General features: G+C 46.8%; 1 protein-coding gene across 1 annotated transcript; it reads left to right on the top strand.

The window, feature by feature from the left end:
* Nucleotides 1–17433: 17433 nt before the first annotated feature.
* Nucleotides 17434–20064, top strand: LOC112877407 (probable trehalose-phosphate phosphatase 9). The gene is made up of 7 exons (XM_025941706.1): nt 17434–17836; nt 17952–18092; nt 18250–18321; nt 18643–18738; nt 18904–19213; nt 19356–19426; nt 19551–20064. Exons 1-7 carry the CDS (start codon nt 17591–17593, stop codon nt 19683–19685), a joined length of 1071 nt encoding a protein of 356 aa, XP_025797491.1. The 5' UTR covers nt 17434–17590; the 3' UTR covers nt 19686–20064.
* Nucleotides 20065–26066: the final 6002 nt, after the last annotated feature.

Below are 26066 nucleotides of genomic sequence, written 5' to 3'. Positions count from 1 at the left end.
CGGCGTTGCTCGTGGTCGTGGCATCCAGTTCCCCGAGGTCGCTGCCCGAGCAGAGCAGCTGCCTTTACAGCGCGTCCACCATGTGCAGAATGCTCCGTCCGCCGGTGTCCATTGGCCTCAAGGAACCATCGATTCAGCATGAAAATTGCAAAAGGAGCGCCAGGTTCAGGTCACATTCTGCCACCTCCCCGCCTTACAAACGCTGGCACTACTTGCAGCACTGTCTTTCTTTCCGTCAAGAACATATACTAGTACTAGCACAGCCAGTCCTGGATGCAGATTTGGTCGTGGACGCACACGGCTTTCTCGATCCGCCGAACCGGGATTGCAGATCCAGGCAAGCGTGCGGTTCAATCGGTCGGTTTGCCGGTCAACCCAAGCAAGCGAGGCATCCACCGGCGGCCGGCGGTGGCGAATGTTCCGCCCCCTGAGGCCTGACTGACGACGAAAGATGCCGCATGCGAGCGTGCGGCGTGCGCCTTTCTCTCCTCCAGTCCTCTGAACATCCATGTGATCGACGCCTGCGTGTCCGGATCCGCATTTGCATCCGCCTGCCTGCCCAAGATTCCAAGCCTCGGGGCTAAGCAATGAGCAGCAATGTCGCTTGCAGTGCCACGGAACTGAGCGAGTTCTTCCTTCCTGGAATAAAGCGCGTTCACATGCATGGACACGGGCGGGCGTGCACATGGATTTCTCGGAAATTCTTTGTTTGACGTCTGCCTGCCTGCCTGCCTCTGCTTGACGGAATCATCATTGCCTAATTCACCCCTAATTAATATACCCCAGAATCATTCCATCACAGCAAGAAAGAAAGAAAGAATGAAAGAAACAAAGATCTCCATCGATGCAAAGCTAGCGTTAGGTGTTCGTCAGTGCAGTACCAGCCGATCGACTAGATAGCACGGTCAGAGCCAGAGTTATTCCACACGGTTACCGTTCTTCTTCTTCTGCTGCTTCTTCCAGAAACACCAATAATCTCCATTCCATTGCCACACACTTTCAAGGCTGTCGATTTCCATGCCGCCTTCTGGCATCTTTACGCTACTCCCAATGGATCCGGCCTTGCACACCACGCTTTAGAGCTGCCGTTGGCATGTGATTTGATTAATGCAGCAAATCAGTGACACATGCTAGGCATTTCTAGTAGAACCAAAGGCTACTCGATCTGATGCTATGTTCAGTAGTGAAGAGACAAACGAAGTACATGGCCTGTCAGCTTTTGTGGGGACACGGCATGCACGTCATACTCTATGCGTGATGCTCGATGCAAAGACTAATGGACTGTTTTCTGAATTCTGATCTGCTTTCTCTTATCCCTGGTCAAAAGTTTTAGGTCAGGAGCACGCTAATGGCGCTATCATTTTTTTATTACTGGAGGTACGAGATAAACCTTGGTACCATTTTGAATTTTTGGCTCCCTGCATCCGGTACTGGTACGAACACGGTTTTTGACGATGACAGGAAATCCAGACTTTTTGTAAGAACAGCTCGAGTTGGAAATCCAGACTTATGACGATCTACAATATAACCTGAAAAACTTTGAGAAAATAAGGGAAATACCTTCCGCGGAGGTGGGGAACGTTTTCTCTTACTTTTCCCATCCCAAAATGCCGGATTTGGGGGCGGCGGCGGAGGGAACTCCCCTAGGGAAGAACGGAGCTGGCGTGGGTCTAGGACGCTAAGCCTATCGCGCTAGCCCGCCTGTCACAACAAACCCTGTCGCGCCATGACATGCGGCGCGACAAGGTCCGCCACGTTAGCACAACCTGATGCCACGCTGGCTGTGCCCGCCAGCATGGCGGCCCTGCCCGGCGCGCCAACCAGCCCGGCGCGACCAAATAGGCTACGGGGTGAAAATAAAACTACAACCGGCTAAACTTAAAATATTCTTGAAAAAAAGTTAAAAATAAAAAAACCACTATTATCTGGGCTCGAGAGCCCGGTAGTATCACCGCTGGCTGATGGGCTTGGATCTGGTGGATGGGCTGAATAAAAAATCTGTCCCAGAAATCGCATCGTCATTCCTGCCATCGTCATCCGGTTCCTTTCTTCTTCCTCCTACCGGCGTTGGGTTCGTTCGTGTGTGAAGGCGACAGCCGACGTGGCATGGCATCGGAAGCCTGCAGATACATGCATCGTCAAAGCATCTCCGAGGCCTTGACCAGCTGCTGCCATGCAATCGTCGTGTATGGCTCTGCAAGCCTGCAACTGCTTCCACCTCCATCGACCACAGGCAGGGATCGGCACAAAGGCGATTCGGTTTCCCTGTCCGTTCCTTTCCTTCCTGTTTCGCGCCGATTCTGTTCGCATCTAGCTCACGATCTCTACCTGATCGTCGGCAGCTGCGAGCGAGAACGAGCGCAGCGCGGCGATGGTCCCCTGCATCGCCGGTACAGCAAGTAGACAGTATTCTACAGCCGCCGCTCGCTCGCACTCCTCGTGGTGGTCGTCGTCGTCGCATCCTGTTCGATCCAGCATGTGCAGAATGCTGCATACATTTTTTTTTCGAAAGGGCGCGGCAAAAGCTTTGCCGTAAATTTTATTAGAAGGGAAGGGGAGAAGCAAGAAGAATCGGCCCAGATTTTTTAGTGGAAACTGGGCAAAAAAAAAACTTAGAGAACACCTAAGAGACGGAGATGCTGCAGGTTTGGCCACGGACGCAGACGGCTTCTCTGCTGCTCCATCCACCTGCTGCTCAAGCAAGCTCAACCAAACTTCTCCACGAGCACGCGCGCGTGCGGTTCAGTTGGTTCGTTCGATGTTGCTGGTCAAAGCAAGCAAGAATCCGGCGAAAGATGCGGCATGCGCCCGCGCAACTTTCCAGCGTCCATGTGATGCATTCGCATCCGCATCCGCATGATGTGTGTGCCTCCGCAATCGCCCAAAGGAAAGGATTCCGCTGCAAGCCTTGGCTGCTCGATCGATCGGAAACTGTATCTCTGACGTGCCTGGCAGGCTGACGGCAACATGGCCAAGGAATTGCTCTGCCCGTCAGCTGCCTCTCAGCAACAACAATGTTCTCAAATGAAGAGCATTCCTGCGCCTGTTCTCTCCGCTCGGCTCTGAATTGTTCGTTTGGCGTGTGCTGTGGCCTGCCTCTTCGTGAGCCGGAATCATGGCCTGATTTATCGCTAATTTATCCAGGTTCGAGCTGTTCTTCGATTTTCAGATGAAGAGTAGCTCTTCGGTGGCGGGAATGAATATCGATGCAGATTAAGTGTTAGGTGTTCGTCAGTACTGGCGGCCGATCAATTATCATGGCCGGTAGGCGTCAGAGTGGTTCCCACGGTTACTGTTCTTCTTCCAGAAACAAGAATCTCCATGGTCACACATTTTCAAGGTTCTCGGCCGACCGTCTGAAGAGAGAATCTTGGCGCCCGTTTTCCGTGGGTTCTGGCATCAAGTTCCCAATGAATCTCGCCTTGTACACCACGCGTTGTAACGCTGGCATATGCTTGATTGGTTGCTACAAAAAATCAGCAACTACATGCTAACCGATCGAGTAATCAAATGCACCCAACCAAAAGCTACTACATTGCATTGTCAGTACTGCAGAGACATGGAAAACAATGTATAGATACTACGTACTGCAATTGTCTGTCAGCTTTTTTGGGACACGGTGTGTACGTCCATAATCTATGCCACGGTACCCGCATAATATATACTCAATGCAGAATGGCCTGTTTCCGATCTACTTTCACTGATCCCTGGTCAAAAGCTTTAGGTCAGGAACAGCTAATTGCCATTTTATTATGTTTGTTAACTAGGAAGCAAAGCAACAAAACTAAACCTTGGGACCATTTTGACGCCCTGCACCCAGTTGGTAGTTCCAACATTTTAATACAGTGCATGGCTTGAAAGTACTGACTTCGACAAGTATGAACATGATGTGTTCAGAAAAGCCAACGTCGGTTTTTTGTAAGAACAACAAGAATTGGCCACCCCTGTGCATCCAGTTGGTAGAACCAACATTTTGATACAGTGGTTTATAATTTGAAAACGCTGACTTTGTTAAGTATGAAAACATGATGTAATAAAAAACCCAAGGTGAAATTCTTTTTCCTAAGAACAACTGAAGTTGACCAATCGCGACACATTTTTTTTTATCATGAAGAAACAATTTTAAAGCAATTACACTAATATTCCTCTTTTTGGAAAACAGTCTTTAACGCGTGTGTTCAAGATGGTGGATCAAACCTAGATCACGGGCGGCGCACTCCTGCGACTTTAACATTCGCTATATTATGAAATGAAGAAGAAAAAAGAACATATGCCTGACAAGACAATACTTCTGTTCACCATTTGACTTTTGCTGTCAGACATGACACTTCTTTAGATACCTTACGTATATATGATAATTGCATTGACCAAATATGCTGATTTAGGCGCGGTGCTTGTCGAGATAGCATATTTTCTGTCTATGTCATCGTATCTACGATGATTTGAAATAATTTAGGCCACAAAATCTCGTGCCGCCATCCTTTGGAGATATAATCAATGCCAACACATGGACAATTTTACTTTCTGCAGCTCCATATATTCTTCTAACAAAGACAATAGGTGTACAGAGCAGATGCTAACATCTGATAGAAAGCTTCACCAGCTAAAAGGCTAAGGAAGGTCTTGCCAATCAAAGAAATAAACCTGACTTGATGAGTTATTGTAGCCAACCTTTACAAATTTGGCCCCAACAGGATCATTATTTTGAATTTTAATCCAGTAGACGGCAAAAACTTGCTAGTTGGGAACAGCATATATTCCCACTTCTCACTGCTTTGCTTCATTCCCAAATCAGCCTTGCAAATCAAGAAAAAAAATTGTTCTCTCAAGTATCACATATGCTAGGAGCTAAATTTTGAAAGTATTACTTCTTCTCCTGCCTCCGGAATTTTACCCATCAAATTTCATGCCTATTAATAAATAAACAAGGGATTGGACAAAATTCTCAATGGCAAATAGACCACCTTTTTTTAACTTAACTATGGAGTACATTGCTTTCAATTCCGTTAAATTATAATCTAAAAGTACTCTATATTTGTCCGTGGATTCTAACATTAACTTAAATTTAATGCATTCATATATAAAGTATAAAATTCTATTAATTTATCACAACTAATATTGGGAACCCTTGCTCCAAAATTTATGTCATACTCATACCTCCAATATTAAAGTGGAAACTAATTCCCCACATATAAGTTTTAATTGCATAATAGATATATCTTGTCAACTTAACGACAAATTACTGGTCCGCATATAGTTATGAAAGCCTCCAACTAAAAGAACATGTATGTATAGCTTTTTTATAAGGCATATATGCTAAAGAATGATATTGTGCAGGCTGTATGGTACATCATGTTACTTTTATTCTCAAAACGCATATACACATTCTTTTCATTCACTTTTTCATGTGAATACACTTATGTAAAAAAAATAATTCTAATCCTCAAAGCACTAACGCCCCCCCCCACCAACCCATCCCCAACACACACGCACACAAAAAATCCTCCCTTAGGGCGAGGGTGAGAAAATGACTTAGAAGGTTTATAGTTCATGAGGTCGTGGAATGTCTTTCTTCTATTCAAAGTGTTAATACCAATGGAGACATTTTAGCCTATAAAATTTACAACTAGCACATAATTTGTGCTACGAATGGGAGGAGTTCTTGAAGAGTCGACCCATGTTGTGCTTCCATTAGTGGGAATTGCAATTATTGAAGTCATAATGACCAGATCACTTATCTGAGGATGCTCTTACAACGAATTGCCAATTGTTCTAAGTATCCCAATGATGGGTTTATGATGCTTGTGGGATGAAAAGAAGCATATATACAAACATGATCAGGGGATTATCTGAAGATATTGTCCTGTAAAACATCGACCTATTTGGAAAACTGGAAATGGTCATTTAGTACTATTTGCATTGCTGGATGTTTCAATATTGACATTAATAGAGTTGAAAAATTATGTATTTGTAGAAATTCGATATAATAAGAAGTACCACATTTGTTAATGCATGCTTTAGTTTGCATGTGTAAAATCGTAACTGGGGACATAGTTATTGAAACCTGAAAAATGTAATTTGTGACTTCACCAGGTTTGCAAATATAATATCATAAGAATTTATTAGTTGTTAAATAAATTGCTAGTTCATAGAAAATTTCAATTAATGTACATATCTTCTGGCCAGCTGCAGGTGGAAACATGGTTAGTATATAGTGGGAGTCTATATATGAATATTCGCTAGTCAGATTTTGATTCGAAAGTTCAAACGTTTAACTTGGCTTAAAAAGATTCAGGTTCAAACTATTCCAAGTTGAAATTTTTAAATTTAAGCTTGATGATATACTAGAAACTCAAAGTGTAACTGTCCACAAATTTTGAAGCTCGTGTATCTTTGGTAGATAGCAAATGTTATGTTATACCATTATGGTCTTGCACAGGGGAGCACCAAAAGAAGATTTGCATATATGGATGAGAAGCATCCAACTTGTACTAAATAAACGGAAAAAACAAGGCATTATTATAGCATCTTCAAAAGGAAAATTAATATCAACAGGCCTAAATCGAAAGCAAAAGAATATCAACAGGCCTAAATCTATATACGTGTGCAGGCACAAGCAAGCAATGCACTACTAGTCATAAGATACGATCATAATGTAAGTAGCTGAAAGTAGATGTATATCTATGCATGATGAGACAGAAACAAAACTAACTTAATGATCAAAAGGTATATACATATATAATTGATCCCAACAGGATGCTCCAGAAAATGGCAGAATCTAGTCTAGTTGTGTCATTGAAAAAAAACAATGCTGGAAGATGCTCCGTTCAGATATTTGCTGATTAGGATATCCATTAATCTTGTACAATGTGTGTGTGCACGCTCGTGCCTGCGTCTGTGTCTGTTTATAGACAAGAAGAGCGCCAATAACTTTGTCACACATGTCCGCTATATTCTCTCGCTGGCAGTGCTCACTTTACGTCATATTTGTAGTTTAAATCTAACATTGTTCTACTTTACATATCATTGTTATAGTCTCTGATACACATCTAGATCGCACACTATTTATCTAAGTTATCTGTTGCTATAGTAATAGGTCTGAAATATATGATGATATGAAATTACGTTTGATGGACAGTTTTTTTCTTTCCCACTAACAGTTAAGTGATTTTGTGATAGTCGCAATAAGACTCTTCTTAAATTTAGCTCTTGCTATCCTAAGTTCATTTAAAGTGAACATTTGAGGACTATATTTAGGCTCATCATTAAAAAGTGTTTTATAATGCAAAAGTATTGATAGATTTATATGTAGTAAGCATAGATTATTAATGGACGGAGTCGTCTATATTTGGGATTGTGTTGATTTTAGGAACATCACTTATTTGTATGTTGACACCTGGAAAATGATAGTTACTTTGTATGTATTTTGAAGAAGTGTATTTGCTTCACAGTCAACCTGTCTTGAGTTACCTGAATTTTTTCTACCTAAGTACTAATGGATTGCATTTGATTCATAAGCACAGCTGTGAAATAATCAAACTTTCTTGGTCCCATGGGCCATCATCTTCTAAAAACCTTCTACCCATAAGTGTTGAAATTCATCTAGCCACAACATAATAACCTGGATCCTTGCTTCTGCAATAATTTGTGTGACTGTGGCTTGCTGAAAATAACCCTGCCATTTATAGCCAATATGGGGCAAGATGCTACACGAGTGCTAGAACTGTAGGAGTGAGATCGAATGGACAAAATTGAGAGGTGCTAAAAAGATGTCATCATTTAGAAGAAGGGTTCAAAAAGCTCTGTGTACGGATAATTTTTTTTAATAGAGCAGTTTTTAACCGATCGATCGTGAACGTTAGGATTGCAATGCTTTCTTCAGGTTTCAAAAAGCTACTTTTGTATATATATTTCATACAAAGAACCACAACATGGTCATATCTTAATTATAAATAGGTGGAGGCAACCAAAGGAATCAGATACAAATCTTGTTGGTAGCAATTACAATAGCATCGAAGAAGATCGATTTTAGAATATGTTGTCGACATGCGAAAGACTTTGTTGCGGCATTGGCTCCAAAGTGGCCTAGAGGGGCTTGCAATGCTCTAGAGGTGCATGCAGCCTAACTAGGCCAACTAGTTACTTGGAATTTTGATGGACCCGCATTCTACATTCTATATATTGAGCCTAACACAGTCAGCAACCATCTTGCATTGGCAGATACTACATGAGATTGTGACAGTGATAAAGCCAGCGGCTTTACCTAAAGAGAAGATAAACAAGGTATCGAATGCAACCGCTTTCAGGAAAACATTATGGAAAAAAAAACGGATGGTTTTAAAAAGAGAAGATCAGATTTAATAGTGGCTTGGGTTCTCAGGGGAAAAAATAATAGTGGCTTCAGTGCTACCCCTTTGGTTGTTTGTTTAATCAGAAATGTAATCTCTTCCGATCACCTTTGTATACCTTTTGCGCTAGAATTTAGTTCCGAAAATACCAAACGTTGGCCAGTACTTCCTTGTCCGAATACGTACTTAATGGAATCCCGTAATATCTTTTCAATTGAAAAAAAAAACAGATTGTTTCCTGAAGCTACCAAAGAGTTTAACTGTTACGTACATGCACACACATAAATACTGGAGCCTTTTACATAGTACTTTGCAAGAATAAAAAGGCCAAACAGTTTAGGATCGGACATGCACATATAGTGGACACTTCATTAGGAAAGAAAACTCTGTCAAACTTCATTTTGTCAATGCCTCTCAGTTTTCATGCATGTTATAATGTGTATATCCCAGGTTTTAATATGCATAGCGTAATTTGTCACTCATTCTCGGTGAAAGACACAGGTCGTCTTAGCTAAAGAGAGAAACAAGAGATAAAAGCTAAAGGAGGATCAGAGGATACATGTACTTTGCCAACAGATCACCTTGCCTTTCCATATCACCCAATCATAAACTCCAGTCACCTACCATTACTATACTCTCCTCAGGCCACGTCTCAACTGCCCAGCTTTCTATCACCTGGATCCTTTTTCTCTATCCCGTAACCCCCTTTCTCCTGCACACTAATGACCAATCAACACGCTAACGACGCGCGGATGCAACACGCGTGCAGTGCGTGCCTGGGCTCGCCCGACATTCCCAGGTCGCTACCAGCGGCCGCGTCAAATCCATCCAGACCTGACTCACAGCTTTGCTTGCTGTCACGATCATCTTCAGTAGAAAACGAGGTGCACTGGTTCGCAAACCTAACACCGGGCTCGCTTTGGACCATGAGGACTTCCGGTAGGAGTAACTTGGCAAGCTCTTGGGGAAGCTTCTGCATTTCGAGTATTATTGTACTCCATACTGCCTGCAGAAGAGAGAGCAACGAACTGCATGGCAAAAGCTACAAAGGTCAAGAGATACGCGTACATGACTTTGGTGGCCAGCATCGCAGGAGAAAAATGAGGAGGTGGTTGAAACTTGTAAGAAACGACTAGCTAAGTAGCAGATAGTTTGCTGCTGTTTTTTTAATCTACAAAATGAACACGTATAATTGACCATTTGTGTAGAGGTGATAGCAACCAGTGGGTGCAGTTTCTTCTTAGTTCTGTAAGGGGGAAAATGAACATTACATTAAGAGAAGAGAACCAAGCAAACACGTAGGTGGTAGAACCAATGGAGGTGATTATATTATTGAACTCGGCCCTATGGTCTGATTAACGCACACCTATTTCTTTCAGTGGTAGATGGCGGTGTCCACCAACACCAAGACGTATGATGGTTATCTATCTCAGAACCTGATGACTTATTCTTCTGTATTCATATCATTGTTCGTCTACACGGCCGTTTAGCCCATGTACACGCCGTGTATACACTACACAGTGACTAGCCGTGTCCGTCTAATCAGTTGTTTACCCTATTTAATGACTGTTTAATCTGTTTAAATGACAGTTTAGTCTAAATAAACACTTAAATAGTAGGTGACCGACTACCGTTTAGGCTAACACTGATTCTTAGATATATAGAAGTAAGGTGTACGTTTAGGCTAACACTAAATCTTAGATATATAGAAGTAAGGTGTACGTGAGTGTGTATTAACAACGGTGGGTGTGCGTCCAAGGGTCTGCGACTCTCTATTAATGTATTTTGTAAAAGAAAAATACTAGCTAGAGCAAAAAGCCGTTTGTGGCTGCTAGCGAGTTTGTTACCTCGATGCACATTGCCTTTCATCCGCTTTGCATGCAACCACGGTCTCGTAGGATCTCTATATCCCATCATCCTATCACTTAATTAATCCATTCTGCCTACTACCGAGAGGTGATCCTACGGACTAGGGTACCTCACTCCCTTTGTCGCCCCATTAGGCGATAGAGTATAGTTCCGTTCTCGTTAATGGAAATGGGGCGGAGCCTCGCGTCGAAAAAAAAAATAGGCGATAGAGTAGAAAAATTAGAGACGTAGAAGCACATAATAAAAGGAAATTGAGAATTTGTTAATTTTGCAACGGCGCTAATTTTGCAAGGGCAAATCAAAGCAAGAAGAAGTGAAACTGTACCCATCTCAATCTAAAATGTAAAACACTTATTAGGGCATCGATACAGTCTCAAAGGTGATACTTTAGTTAGAAGTAAAAATGTGAGATTTAAAAAATATAGCATATTGAAAAGTATTTTTCATATTGAATCTAGCAGACAGTCTTGTTAATCTATAAATTTGTTAAATATGGTAAGTTAATGGAAAGGTTGATCTGCTAAAATGCTAAAGCAACTGCACTTTGGATAAGATAGGATAGAAGTTGAAGTTGTTGCTGAAACGGCAGGAGTGGAGAAACCTATAATCACCTAAAGGCAAAGTAAAGTAAAGCACTATCCAATGTAATTATTACTAATACCATGTCGACCATTCTATTATACCATTGCAGCTAACTTTTGTGTTTACCTTGAACCATACTATGCACCACGTGGCACTAAACATATCGTCTAGTAGAAGTGGATCGTTCATGAAAGGTGTTTCCCACTAGGTTTGCAAAGGCATACTATCATCGTGCTATCGCGGCGAAAACTTATAACTTGTGTGTGCTTTGTGTTCAGCACTCTGCTCATTACTCGTTAGACACTTCGACGTAGCCAAATACCCAAAAATGAAATAAAGAAGCAAGACTCGGAGTTTCTTTTCTAGTTTCGAAAACAAAAACCTCGGTGGATTTTCATTTCTAAAAAATAGGAGACTGTCGCTGCCACTGCTGCCACACCTGTTAGCGTGACGGTTAGCACCCGGTCGAACGAGGCGGATACTACCGTGGACCCCGCGATAGTCCGGCCGCCCGGGCCCACTGGCAGGCGTGTCCACTGGGGACGGCAACACATCAACAGGATACCCGAAAGAAATGCGTGTGATGAGTAGGTCCAGCCACCGACCATGGAATTGGAGAGCCCCTTTCAGAGCATAGGCTCTTGTTCGTCCGTCAACGACGAGCCCTCGACGTGCATGTGTACCAAATAACCGCTGGCACATGTAAACCTCTGTGCAAAAGACCTTTCCGTCCATGACGAGCACCTGCAGTCCACTGTTCACCATCAATGCTAGCTACCGAGAGAAGCTTTCAGAAATAGCATTAACCATTCGTACAGTACAACGTATCCTATATTTCCTTTTTCAAAGAAAAATATACCCATTTTCCCCTTAACTCCTTAAGTCACATTATTAACTGACTGATATGGGGAAGTCGTTGTCAGTAATATTTTCACAGTAAAAGATATCCAGGTTACAGCAGAAACACCATTAACCATTTGAGAAAATTCTAGAGGTAATCAACAAATACTCAGCCATCATACACACATAACCCTCAAGAAAAGATATCCTGCTTGATCAAAACCAGAATTTTTCAATTGCAGACAAGCAACTAGGTTTCTGCTGGATTTTTGGCTACTATATTTTGAGTCACCAACCTATGCCTATTACTTAATTACATAATTGGTAGGGTTCATGCGGCTCCAATAGAGGTGCAAATTGGTGACTCTTAGGTGTATCTATCAACCCTCTTTAGTTCAAATATTTGTACTACTTTTTTTAAAATAGGACCTTATTTTGGAGAAGCAGTATAAATATTTGAACTAAACAGAAGGTGCACCTAAGGATCATCAATTTACACCCCTAGACCCCAAGTTATTAACATTCTAATTTTCCATGTTACTGTGTCTACACTTCTTCACTGAAAAAAAAAACAGTGCTGAGAAGAACCCCACCCCAGACAACGCCTTAGGACACAAGAATATTATTATGCCGCAGGATGCATGCATGCATGTCCCAGCAGTGCCGCAAGATGCAAGCACAGATGTACTAAGTGTACAAGTTACATTTCATTTCGGGCACGCCCTAACTGTGGCCCTACCGTGTGCTTGGCGTCCAAGTGGCCGGTGTGACAGCCACACAAGTCACTGAAACCATACATGCATGCTTCAACCTAACACAAAAGTTGATTCAGGTGTCAACCAAGTGACACGACACAGGAGACACAATTAGGTCCTTGCAACCAAAGGTCAATCCGGGGCTAAATAAAAAGGAGGGCGACTTTTCGGCGAAGAGAGAAGGATTAGGAGGCTGCCATGCTCCCGACAAGCGTCCATTTAACCTTAATAAATTATTATCTCTTAATTTGTAGCTTATTACGAGCCCGTTTTAGTTTAATCCATGGGTGTTTTGTCTACTGTATATGTGGTGCAGCGCGGTCTCTGTCATCAGAAATGGCAGGTTCCTCGCAACTACCAGGCTTGAAGAACCAGTGAAGAGTGAACAGTAGTGCGAGGCATCATTGTCCACGGCTGCTACATACTTGTATATATGTAAATGCCGTGTTAGTTTGACAGGCCAGCCAAGTGACTTGCTTGCTACTACTCTCCAGTAGTAGGAGCAGTGAAGTAAGGGCGTGTTTAGAGCTCCTTTGGCACAGTTTTTTGAAGAGTTTTAAAAATAGCTTCACATGAAGCTGTGCTAAAGAGGTATTTTTTCAACAGCTTCATCCATGAAGCAACGGGTGAAGCTGTTTTCATCTTACACTGGGTAGGAGAAGCTGGAAATCGTAGCTTCGTCGAGTTTCTCCCATAGGCCCATGTTTCACCAAATAATTTTGAAAACAATTTCAGCTTCACCAGAGAAGCTGCTTCAGGAGCTATCTTAGAAAAGGCTGAAGCTATGCCAAACAAGACCTTAGTATGGCTCCGACTTCAGAAAATTCGTGGAGTTCTTGGAGCTCCTCATATCTAGCTCCAGAAATTCTTAGAGCTAGAGTGGTATATAAATCAAGGGTCTTTTGCTGAGTCATTACACTTTTATTTTACATTTAAAATAAGAAAAATAAAATATTTTAATCTATTTTACAAACTTCAGCTCCAGCATGGATCTCAGAGCTGGAGCCATGCCAAACAGGCCCTAAGTGTGCATGCTCCAACACATTACATAGATAGATTAAAGAACTAAAAATTGTTGGGTTAACGTATAGGTACCATGTATCCTACGCACAGCCACGTTAACCACACATGTAATGCAACAATGAAGCTGAGATCAGCATGTGTGAACTATGTGTAGCTAGTAGGACTTTAGGAGTGGTAAAAAGGTGTGCGTCATGCAACCTGATGACAGGAGAGAATGTTAGAACAATCAAAAGAATGGACTCTTGCATTTGCTATAGGAGACGGCCGAGGTAAGGACAAGGGCAGCAGGTACATGGTGAAAATCACACACAACCCAAACCAAAAGCATGGTACTTTTAGTCCCGTTTCATGGCGTGTGGAGCTGGACAAGGACCGGCCGTCGTGTCTGGCCGGCGCAAGGATCTCTCTCAAGCAATCTCGCACGGTGTTTTTTCAACACCAGCAAGGTAATATTAATTATCACGTTTTTCCAACAAGGAAAAGTGACAGAATGCGCTGTCATCGTCATTTTAATTTGAATAAAATGCACGGGCAGTCCTTAAAATTTGTCATGAAGTGTCACTCAAATTCATGAACTTTGAAAGTGTAGATAAAAGTCCAAACTTGTTAAACTAGTCCATCTAGGTTCAAAGTGCCCAAAAAATAGCCCGATTTTGACTTGTCAAACTGGCATACAAATACCACATTAACAAGGGTAAGGATCTGAAACTTTCAAAGTTTATGCATCTAGATACGACATTACAAGACAAACCGACCATGCATTCCCCTCTTTGTATTCTTGGTAGAAGCCTCGCTCTCGAGCTTTCTGCCACATGCGCAGTTGCCTTTTCAGTGTATGTGTACCTTGTGGAAGTTAAGAAAAGAGAATGCATTGCTTGCAGAAGCCACACAATTCTGGCGTGGACTGCGGAGATTGCACGTTAACACATTTTTTTTAGCAAGTAGTACTAAGAAAGTTGTCTATGATGTAAGATATCCTAGCAGCAGTTGCGCTAGCTGTCGTTAATGGTGGCATTGGAGACTTTGACCGGAGCGACTAAAAAAATTACTACTCCGAATCTTTTCGTGCACAGTGTAGCTAGCCTTTTGTATTCAGCAATCCTTTCTGTGTTCCGGGCATCGTTGCATACACATGGTGTCCGGAATCTTGCAGGCAAGGAGTAGGAGTGTCCAGTCCACACCCATCTCATCTGTGTCGCCTGCTGAGCTCTGTATTTTATTTCCAACACTACGAGGCAGCAAATGTTTCACATCTAGTTATTCTTGGATTGGAAGATTTTCCCCTTGCAAACTCAGAAAACCAGCTAAACCTCTCCCCAACGATCAGCCCCGTCCGGAAGCTACGTGTAAAATTATTATTCTCCAAGTTACAAGCAAATGACAGAGCAGGAAGGAGCGAGGCAGCTTCGACGGCCGTCCAGCTAGCTGCATTGCTTTGCTGGGCCCCCAAGGCACTGTCCTGAGTCAGTCACCACTCGTCCAGTCATGCATGCAGCTGCAGCGGCAACCTTTTCTTCAGAGTCAAAGTCAAGTAGACAGCAGAGACTTGGACTTCTCCTCGATCACAAGTTGCTGAACAAAAAAGAATCAGTACAGAACACACTGCTGGGGACGAATCAATACAGTAGTTTCACATGCAATTGAATACTACCAGCAACTCGCAAACACAAGTCTAAAGCTCTGACACACACGCCGGACTTGTATGCATATGCGTACAATTATGCGAGCATACAATTACACTAATAAAAAAACTGCACACAATTATGTGCGTGAAGAGGGGTGGTGACCTAGAAACTGTGACTTTGACGGTCTCGCTGCTCGACTGAAGAATCTTCCAAGCATCGTGCATTTGAATATTGCTGCATGCTTTGGCCCCGGACCCAGAGAGGAGGAGCAGCAGCAGCAGCCGCCGGCAGAATCCTAGATGGGTGCACGATGCCTCTGAAACTTCTACGTGCCTGAAGTTTGCAGCGTTCGAGACTCTGGAGTGATGGATGATCTTCCCTCCCCTGCCTCGACAAGCAATCTGAAACAGATCCATCTTGCGGACCAAGGGTAGGGCAGGATGGGAGCAACAGTTAACCATGACGTCAGGGCACACGATCTCGAGGCAGTGAGAGCCGTTTCATGAATTACCGTGCTTGGAGTAGCGTAATATTTTTGTTCATAGGTAAAGGCGTAATGGGCATCCAGTTCTAGAAGGGTGTGCTTCCCTCGATTTCTTTTTCTGAAGAAAGGAACAGTAGTTGGTGCGGTGTCCACGACGGGTGAAACAGCCCACAGATGCACAAGAGGTTTTCCAATGGGCGTTGGTTGGGGTAGGGCCGTCTACTGTCTTTACTCTTTAGGGGAGCCTCCTGGAAAGGCCACTCACGGCTTCCCCTCAAGAAAGGTTAGGTTAGTTCAAGCCTTGGGAAGCAAAAAACCGAGTTGCTTTTTGCTTGCAATCGAGTCCTGTTCAAAAGTTAGCCAGCTAAAGGTGCCAAATTTGTTCAAAAGTAAGGAAGAGAGAGGGAGAGAGATTTCTATCAAATTAAACACAAGTGTGTTCTCATGTACATTGACAACATAGATATTATTGACAGCATAGGTATTACTGTATTTATCCAAAAGAAGATTCTTCCGTGATATTTAATCATCTTTATCTAAAACGTCATTTTCAAAACAAATGCAAGTGTGTTGATGTCCGTAATTGTTAAATATATTGAATTGGAGATAGTAACATTTATAAAAGCTTTCCTATGATTTCATCTTAAGAAAATAGTGATGATGACATGTTTATCTTTTTTCAGAAAAACTTATCTACCCTTATATTACTATATTCTTCTTAAATCTAATTTGCAACTGTTTCAAAAAATAAATTGCACCTGAACTGCAAACCACGTCTCGAAGCAGTTTTTTTTCAGAATTATTCCGATTTTATCCCAATAAATAAATGGGATATTATTTGAATTTCCACTGCCGTCACCCTTTTTCCACCCGGGTGCGCCATCACAGTTACAACAGCATACGCACACACCCCCTTGCACGACAGCGAGAGGGAGCCGAGTACAACAAGCCGGACAGGAACAGGAGCTCAGCAGCTCGGTGCATGCGGGGCCCACCCACCGGGGCCCCCTCCATGTCGACGCGGTCCCGCGCCCCCCCCCCCCCACTAGCTCTCCCGCGGAGGAACACGTGGACGCAGGCCGGGCCCCAGGGCGGCGCGTCCGAGCTGGCGCCGCTGCGCGGACGCGTGGACGGCGACAGCGCACCCGCGACCGGATCCGACGTGTGTCCCTCCCCCTCCTCCCCCTCTGTTTGCCAAATCGCGACGTCGCGTTAGTTAAAGCGGTTGGTAGGTGCGTCGGTTAACGCGAAGGGTTTTTTTTTTCTCTTTCTTTCTTGTAAATTGTGTAGCTGCCTGAGGACTTTGGATCCGTCTGCAGCCGCGCCTCCGTCCCTCGGCTGCAAACCTTGACCAGATCAACAGCTGACTTTTGCTGGTGTTTTTTTTCTTCCTTTTATTTTTTTTTGAGGGAACTCATCAGAAAATAAGTGCATCACGAAGTAGAGTCCTAGCTAACTGTAGTACAAATGGGGCGCTGGTTTACGTTACTATCTTTTTTTTAATACATTTTCATACTTCTGACTTACCAGAGTCCGATTTTAGTACGACGTAGGCTCTTGTTTTCTTCTCACTCCGTTTCCACTCATTGCTTACTAGTCATTTGGTAACAATTTAAATGTGTTCATACCGTTTAGCAAAAGTTCAGCAATTGAAAAAAGAAGCCACCCATGTACTGAACCAAAAGAGGAAGAGAAAGAAAGGTCCCACATTTAATACCCACTTGTGATTTCCTGAGGTGCATGTTTCTCAACAACCCAGGGGGCAAGAAAACTCCCGTGTGGTTGTAATTAAAAAAATCAAATAGAGAGGAAAAAAACAGGCACCGAAAAGGGTTGGCCAGGCCCTGCCCCCTCCCCCTACCTATAAATACCCTCCCAACCATCCCCAAACTCCCCCACACAGCCGAAGCTAGAAGCATCCCTCAGCAGCTTGAATCGGCTTCCAGCGCCTCCCTCCCTCTCCCTCTCTTCCGATCCACACCTCTCTCTCTAGCCAGTAGCCACCGCTGCTGTCGTCGGTCGACCGGCGGTGGTCGGTTTGCGGAGTAGCCATCACCGCTGACCATGACGAAGCACGGCGTGGTGCTCGGCCCCGAGGACGCCGTCGTCGCGGCGGCGGCGGCGGCGCGGCATTTCTCGTTCCCGCCGCCGAGGAAGGGGGGCGAATCGTGCCGGAAGCTGGCGGCGCAGGTCGACCTCGGCGCCGCCGTCATGGGGTCCTGGCTCGACTCCATGAAGGCCTCCTCGCCCAGGCACAGGCTCATGGCGCCCCTGGCCGGCGCCGCCGACGCGGAGCACGACGACTGGATGGTAAATACACGTCGGCCGCTGGATGGCCAGACGCAAAAAAAATATATATTCTTGGTTCCGATGGCCGGCCGAATCCATGGCGCTGAAAAGGAGCAACCAACTGACTTGTGTGCAGGAGCGGCACCCGTCGGCATTGGACCGGTTCGACGCGCTGGCGGCGGCGGCCAAGGGGAAGCAGGTCGCCGTGTTCCTGGACTACGACGGCACGCTGTCCCCGATCGTCGAGGACCCCGACCGCGCTGTCATGACCGACGAGGTGCGTGCCTGAGCCTCCGCTCACTTCCTCTTCCTCCTCCTCGGCTCCTCGCCTCCGTGCTTATGAATAGGAAAGCAGAGCATGCTCTGCTTCCCAAAGCAAAGCTTCCTTTTACTACTTCTTGGCCATCCTCTGACCCTGTGAACTCCCGACGCAGATGAGGGAGGCGGTGCGCGGCGTGGCGGCGCGCTTCCCGACGGCGATCGTCAGCGGGCGTTGCTGTGACAAGGTACGCACATTCGCCTTCGCCTTCCAGAACCTCTCCTCGCTGAAAAGTCGGTCCCTTCCTCCGCCTCTCACCGCCACACACACGCACACGAAATCCAGCAGCCGCCGGCAGCTGCTCACGGGGCAGGCGCGGCGCGAGGTAGCTAGAAGCTCCTCCACTTGGCGGGAGCTCTCCCTTTTCTTCCCCTCTTTACCTCGCCTGCGGCCATTAGTGTTTGGTAGCCGGACCCTGCTGCCATGCTCGGTGGCGACGGCGACGTGCGAGACGAAGGCGACGACGATGACGCTGACGTGCTGCTCCGTGCGCTCTCTCGCCTCGCAGGTGTTCGGCTTCGTGCGGCTGGCGGAGCTCTACTACGCCGGGAGCCACGGGATGGACATCCGAGGGCCCACCGCCGACCCCAACCACCACGGCAAGGTACTACACTACTACCTCCGCTATAATTTACCACATCATCTCTCCATCCTTGCAAGCAACAAGGTTTTACCGTCGTGGTGAAAGCGACGCGCGTGCCACGTAATCTTCCTCTTCCTCCTCGGGTCGTTTGACTGATGAGCCCTTGACCGTCGATGATTCGATCAGGAGGCCAAGTCGGTGCTGTGCCAGCCGGCGAGCGAGTTCCTGCCGGTGATCGAGGAGGTGTACGGCGCGCTGGTGGAGCAGGTGGAGGCATCGATCCCTGGCGCCAAGGTGGAGAACAACAAGTTCTGCCTGTCCGTGCACTTCCGCTGCGTGGAGGAGGCCGCCTGGGGCGAGCTGTTCGAGCAGGTCCGCTCCGTGCTCAAGGACTACCCGGGCCTGCGCCTCACGCAGGGCCGCAAGGTGCTCGAGGTCCGCCCCATGATCAAGTGGGACAAGGGCAAGGCCCTCGAGTTCCTGCTCGACTCGCTCGGTGAGTTGCTGCCTGCTCTTGGAGGAACAATTCGTTGCTGGCTCTGAAGTTCTGAACGGCACGCCATCATGGCGGCTTTCTTCTTGCTCTGACAGTCTGACGGTGGTCTGACCAAGCGCTCCTCTCTCTCTTCGTCTTCCAGGTTACGCGGAGCGCAGCGACGTGTTCCCGATCTACATCGGCGACGACCGAACCGACGAGGACGCGTTCAAGGTACGTACGGCCACCACCGCTCCCGAGAGATCATCTCGTCAGCTTGCCGCCGTATCTCCGGAGCCTGAAATTCTGGAGCTGAAAAATATTCTGTCTCTGACGGTTCCACGGTTGTGTCGGGCAGGTGCTGCGCAGCCGGGGGCAGGGCGCTGGGATCCTCGTGTCCAAGTTCCCCAAGGAGACCAGCGCGTCCTTCTCCCTCCGCGAGCCGGCCGAGGTCAGGGACTTCCTGCGCAGGCTCGTCGACGCCAACACCTGATCGATTCAGGCGGGGACGGAGATCGACATGACCAGCAGCTCCCTATCTAACTCGGCTACCACCTCCCTCCCTCCAGAGCGGAAAGAACGGCAGAGGAAGAGGAGTTCCTTTCTTGTTGCACTGTATCTCAGCTTAGGATCGAGAAGAGCAACGTTCATAGAACCTGCTAGCATTTCCCATGTCCGGTCCCTTCTTTTTTTTCCTTCAATTTTTTTGTTCCTGTTGCTGCTGTTTCAGTACCATCACCATTAGGCCTCGGCTGGGAAGGCTTCTATTTTCGCGCGCTTCTCGCGAGGCACTGTAACTAGTCCCTAGCACCTCGCTTTGTTTGTACCATGGAGAACTGAGAGGAATCAATGGAATCCACTTTCAGAATTCAGTCTAGCTTCCCTGCTCATGTCCTTCAGCTTCAGATTTGTGATCTCGACGACGACCAAGCTTCGATTGGTCCACCCGTCAGAGCTTCATCTTTTTCCCAATGTTCATCATGGCTGCTACTTGTGGCATTTGTCGGTGGACAGCGGCAAGCAACCGAAAACAAGGAGGTCAAGAGCACGGACGATCAACAGTCGCCTATAAATGCGACTTGCGTTTGTCAAAAGGCTTCGTGCAGGTCCCGAACATCGTATGCTCGCGCGCAGGGACCCGTAGCTTTCTGAAAGATTCAGCAGGGAGCCAATCTTCAGGCCAGGTTCATCCGAGAGAATCAGAATCCCATCGTTTGTGGAAGGGCTGTGGCGCCTCTTTTGCCTGACCTAACGATGCTTCACTCGCGGAAGACGAAACTTAAAACTGCACACGTTGCACTGTACTTCTCAGAGAACTGAGCTGTACAGCGAAACCGGCGTTTGAATTCTCCTCATCTAGGATACGGCATGTGCGATCTTCGTTTCCTTTTCATCCTTTGCGGTTTGTCATTGTCGACAGTACTCCATGTCTCCACGGACGCAACCTGCAGTTGTCACGGTACTATTTACATGAATGCAGCAAGAACCGGGATCAGTGGAGTAATAATCGCTGCGTCTTTCTTTCTTTTTTTTATTCGACATGCGTAAAAGTCGTCGCTGAAGTGATGGAAAAAAAAGAGAGAGAGAAGGTGAAGAAGCTTCTTGGGGTTATGAAGAGTAAGAGCATGTACCAACTGCTCTATAACTGTACCGTCACCACTGATCGTATCGGTGTCTGCCAAGCATCAGATACGAATCCCAACAGGGCGGGCGGGCCAAGGCCATGCCCTCCGTCGCCATTGCCCGCCACTAGCGAGAACGTGCTGCGGAGGCGTGGTGCCGGTGCCGCCGCCGTCCCGCTCCCGTCCTCGCTTCGCCACCATGCCGACGCCGACGCCATCGGGAACACACGTCCCATCGCCACCCCGGCGTCCGGCGACGCCGCCTGCATTATTGCGCTGAGAACGACGCTGCCTCCCTCCGGCTTCCAGCACAGCAGCAGGCAGGCAGGCGGCATCAGCGCTGCACGTACTGACGAGGGATGGGGGGCGGACGTACTGGGCGATGGCGGCAGGCGATCCATCCGTGGACAACGAACCCCCAATGAATACGGCACGTTGCGCGAGGGGGCGCACGGCTCGCCCCGGCTGCTGGGGGGAGCCCATGGGGCGTCTCGATTGGGCGGCGGCGGTCGATGTGCCCGGCCGGGCGGAAAGGAGCGGTCCGGCGCCGCGGAGCGTGTCGCGACAGGGCATCAGGATTCAGAGAGCAGCAGGGAAGCCCCCAAGCTTGCTGCCATTGGTTGGCACCGTCAGAGGCCCTGATTCGGAGAGCGCGACGTCTCGCACAGGCTCGGCTGAACACACGCAGTGATCGCACAGGCTGCTGCTCCCCGCCGTTGACCGGAAAGGAAAGCATCGCCAATGCAAGAAACTAAGAAAGCATACACGCCTGTTTACCACAAAGCACGCGCAGGGCAACAGTAAGATCCGCCACGCCGGTCGGCAGCGATACGGTTGCTGCGACTAATAATCACGCATACGAATATGTGCGATCATTGATCATTGGTCCGTTCCCGTTCCTCCACGCCCCCGATCCGTGGCTGCTGCTGACTGCTGAGGCGCCGGCATGACGTCACGCCCGTATTATCTGAGAGGTACTCCAGCGCGGCACTGAGAGGTTGCAGCGAACGAGCGGGGGACCTGCCGGCGGCCAGCCTGCTCGGCTAGGGCTCGCCGCCTGCTGCCTAGCATGAGCTGCACGCCACCACTGATCGCTGCTGCCGCCGCGCGCGGACGAGGATGCCAAATCCGGCTCCGGTTCCCTCGCATGCAATTATTGCCCCGCCGCCTGCTGCGCGCGCGGCGGACAATGACATCATGCGTCAAGGGAGGGCAACGGGGGCCAGCCGCGCTGTGCCGTGCCGATGGTCCAGACTCGAGAGACCAGGAAGCATAGGCGCCTTTAGAGAGCAGGCGCAGCGGCCTGCCTGCTAGCTGGAGCTAGATCCAGCAGAGACACCGAGACAGACAGGCACAAGTGCAGGCACCGGCTGCGTCGCTGCTGGCTCGACCGCAGCGGACGCGTCGCGCATGCACGCGACGCCCGTCCCCGTGAAAGGCTGGACTAGGACGAGCTGGACTCCAGTCGGATGCGTCGCCGCCCATGCGTCTCTCTCGGCAACGCTGGTCGCTGGGCAGGGAGGTGATGCACTGATGCGGACACAAGAGATCGAGGACGACGGCACGAGTGAATTCTGGATCCTGCATCTCAGATTCCGATTCGGCGACAACGAAGACTTTTCTTCTGCGCCATAGACGCCCATGTGTGTGCTGTGGGGACCTTTGCCTGCTGCAGTGCTACTACCATGCACGCACGCACGCGTACAATACACAATGCTAACAGGCGTACGCTGCCACTGCATGGGCTGAGATCGTCACTCGTCAGGCACTGATAATTGGAGCCAAGCAGAACGCACCAATGAAGCAATGGCCGCTCTGCAGGCCGGCAGCTGAGCAAGCCTCAGCTCAGATCGGCCGGCACCGGAAAAGCCGGGCAGCTTTTTGCAGGGGGCGGGTGGGATACCTCATCGGCTCATCGCTCGATCCAGACGGAACAAATGATTGGCGCCATGCCATCTTCAGATGTGGCGCCGATGATGGATCCCTCTCGCTTTTCCACGGTTTGCTTAGCGGGGGATCGATCGCGCCGATCAGCACCATTAAACAAACGGCGGAGGATCCGTGTCGCTCGCCGGAGCTACAGCCGGCGGAGCTACTAGCCGTCACATGCCGGCCATCCTCCGCTGATCCCCTCCCCAGCCGCCGCTAAAGCCGGCCGGCCGGCCAGCCAGCCAGCCGTGCAGGGTTTCTTTAGCGGGCGCGCCAGTGACTGAGCCGCCCCCGCCGCCGCGGTCGTGGTTGACCGGCGGTGGTGGTCCTCGGCTGGCCACCGCGGTGGCGCGGCCAGGCGGGTTGGCCACGCACGCGCGCCGCAAAAGGAGGCCGGCCGGCGACTAAAGCATCGGGATGGCGGAAGAGGGTTAGGCGAGGGAAAGGCCCCCCTTTTTAGCCTGGTTTGAGCTCCTTTATCTTCTTTCCGGCTTGTGATCCGGACTGATGGCGAGCGCCGAGTCGATCAGAGCGGATGGAAAGCAAAGTGTGTTAACTCTCACAGTGCTACCAGTGTTGCGACACATCAGTGACACGCCACCGTTTGCATTGCCGTCCGGAGGAATGAACAATGATGGATACATGCCGTGTGGCTTCGTGACATGCAGACTAAAGTTGAGTACACTTGTCGATACCCAAACTCTTACAGCCTCGATCGTGTGTGCTCTGTCTCCTTGGCATGCCGAGACAAGAAGTCTACCAAACAGGCCCTAACACCCACCGAATTCTACCTGGTATCTGTAGATCTGGAGTGTAGTTTTTTTTTTAATGTACAATGGATCTGCTACCAATAATGTCGCCACTTTCTCCACTGAACAAGAGCATAATATTTTCCCCAAGAATTGCTTAAAAAAAATATTTTCCCCAAGCAAGAAACCACAGCAATCAGTGTATCCCCAGCTTTAGATAAAAGGATTTGTTGTGCTTAACTTCCACCACCCATTCCCCAAGTTGAAAATCGCACCATCTAATCAGTTGAGTGTTTTTTTTACCTCAAAAGGTGAGGACTGAGGAGCCAGAGGCAGCAAATATCAAGGGAACATAGATGCATGAAGCTCCAAAGACCTCGCGACAAGTTCGTAGCACGTGCGTTCTCTTCTTTATGATTAATCTGATGATGGGCTCCCGTACTCTCTTAAGTTCTCCTTTGCCTTTATTCAAAGTGCAAAGCTAAGGATGAAAATGATTGTACTGAATCTGACCAATAACTCGAGGGTCGAGACTCCTTTTCATTTGTTTTTTGTTTTTTTTTCTCCTTTAATTTCCAGACGAACCTTTCCTAACGGAAGTTTTTTGAAGTGCATCTTTCAGTAAAGGAATGTAAAGAAGGAAAGCTGGAAGAAACATCAAACATGAAGATGGTGCTAATGAAGAACTTCAAACTAACCAGTTTAGTAGAAGCTTAAATGTCTATTCATTTGCTATGTAAGCACGTACTCCCTCCATCCCCAAAAAACAAGTCATCCTATGAATTCCATCCTAAGAATTCTAGGACAAATTAACATGAACGTAAAATGATTATGTTTGATCCTATTTATTATCCATATTTGGCACTAATTGATTCTTGCATGCACATGCCCTTTTTAAATAGGGTAAGATGACTTTTTTTTATCAAATTTTGAATCCTAAAATGATTTGACTTTTGGAACGGAGGGAGTAGTGTACAGTATCTAGCAAATGAATAAACATAACCTTCGCTCCCAATCCATAGTAATTGTTGGGACAAGTGTATCACACAATTCACAAAGTCATAAAAGCAAGTGACGGAGTAGAGTCATAGATCCAGGTCCATTATTTCATCCCCTGCTCAATTCAACGGGGGATGCCAAATTGGAACTGACAAATTCTACCAAAACCACTCTACTTTACGTTTTAACGTGGACGACAACGATCATGCATGGTGATTTGAACTTACCACTTGAAAAGTAGCACAGGGTACTAGTAATTGTCCATGTCATCAGGTAAGGAGAGTTTTTTTTCTAGACCAGCTTTGTTCGTCCATGTCAACTGACGCCGGGCGTAATCCGAATGTTGCTGCGAGGCCAGGACTAAGGCAGGCCCATTTGACAAGTCAAATCCGGCCCAAGAGACACCCTCGTCCAAAATGCGCACATATAGCCAGGACTAGGACAGGCCCATTTAACAAGTTAAAATCTCCAACGGCAACGCACCTCTGTCTCAGTCACGAGTCACCTAGGTCAACTTATCAAAAGAATAGACATAACAGTGCACCCATAAAAGAAATATGGACGAAAATTAATACTTTCTCCAAGTCTATCAAGGTATGTCCTGAGCCAAACTTTTCTAAATTTTGACTAGCAACATCCATAAAACATATACTATCTTAAATGACAGGAGCCGTTTTTTCCCGAAAGGGAACAGGAGCTTTTATAAAAGTTTTTCTCATAATGAATCTAGTAATGTAGATCTTATGATATTAATCTATACAAAATTTAAGATGCAATGATATAAGTTAGAAAACTTTGACTTAGTACAAATCTAGATAGATTTATAGGGTAACTACTAAACAATATGAACCACGTACAGAACAATTACATTATGCCGTACCCTATTGGACGCATCGGATAAGGAAGCTGCAAAAATGGGCATGGAGCGTCTTCTATCCTATCTATATAGCAGTACACTTCAATGGATTTCTCTTCGAATCCGTGGGCCAGAAACGGTGCTAGGAAAAGGAGAAGAGAATAAGATACCTGATGCTGATGCAAGGCCAATCGCTTGCTGATTCATTCGCCCTTTTTAAAAAAATACAGATTCCAGTCAGATTTTGGCGTGGGTCGATTGACGTGAACCAAGTAAAGTTTCAGTCGCTATGGTAGCTTCCGCTTGCTTGGCAGATCCTGAAAAATGAATGATACGAGAAGGTTGAGTCCAAAGAAATAAGAACAATGATGCAATGTTGATAACACTGTTGCGTGCAAAATCAGTCCCTCGAGCACAAATTCCTCATTCCCACTTGTGGTCCAATGGAACAGAAGCCAATCGTCCACACAACTTTAAAGTTCAGAGTACCAAATAGTATCGTACCCACACTGGGATGCCCCATGTGATATCTTTACCAAAGTATTTTGATCTAAAAAAGACGCAAGCAAGATGTGCCTTTTCTATATATTTTTTTCATTCTTGACTGATAAGCACCTTCATTTTAGAATTGGATCATCCCAACTAACCGAGCAAGGCAATAGATTTGGATGACAAGGTTTAAACAAAAAGGCAACATGCATCTCTCTATGCACATTCAA

This window comes from Panicum hallii, chromosome 9 (genome assembly GCF_002211085.1).
Source record: "Panicum hallii strain FIL2 chromosome 9, PHallii_v3.1, whole genome shotgun sequence".
NCBI classification, from domain to species: Eukaryota; Viridiplantae; Streptophyta; class Magnoliopsida; order Poales; family Poaceae; genus Panicum; species Panicum hallii.
The sequence above is the reverse complement of the archived record's forward strand: the minus strand, read 5'-3'. Positions and strand labels throughout refer to the sequence as shown.

What these genes read in the sequence shown, in the direction of transcription:
- LOC112877407 (XM_025941706.1), top strand. Translation starts at nt 17,591, where the DNA reads ATGACGAAGCACGGCGTGGTGCTCGGCCCCGAGGACGCCGTCGTCGCG. An exon ending in GCGCTGTCATGACCGACGAG is followed by an intron (nt 18,093 to 18,249) that starts GTGCGTGCCTGA and finishes CTCCCGACGCAG; the next exon opens with ATGAGGGAGGCGGTGCGCGG. An exon ending in GCGGGCGTTGCTGTGACAAG is followed by an intron (nt 18,322 to 18,642) that starts GTACGCACATTC and finishes CTCGCCTCGCAG; the next exon opens with GTGTTCGGCTTCGTGCGGCT.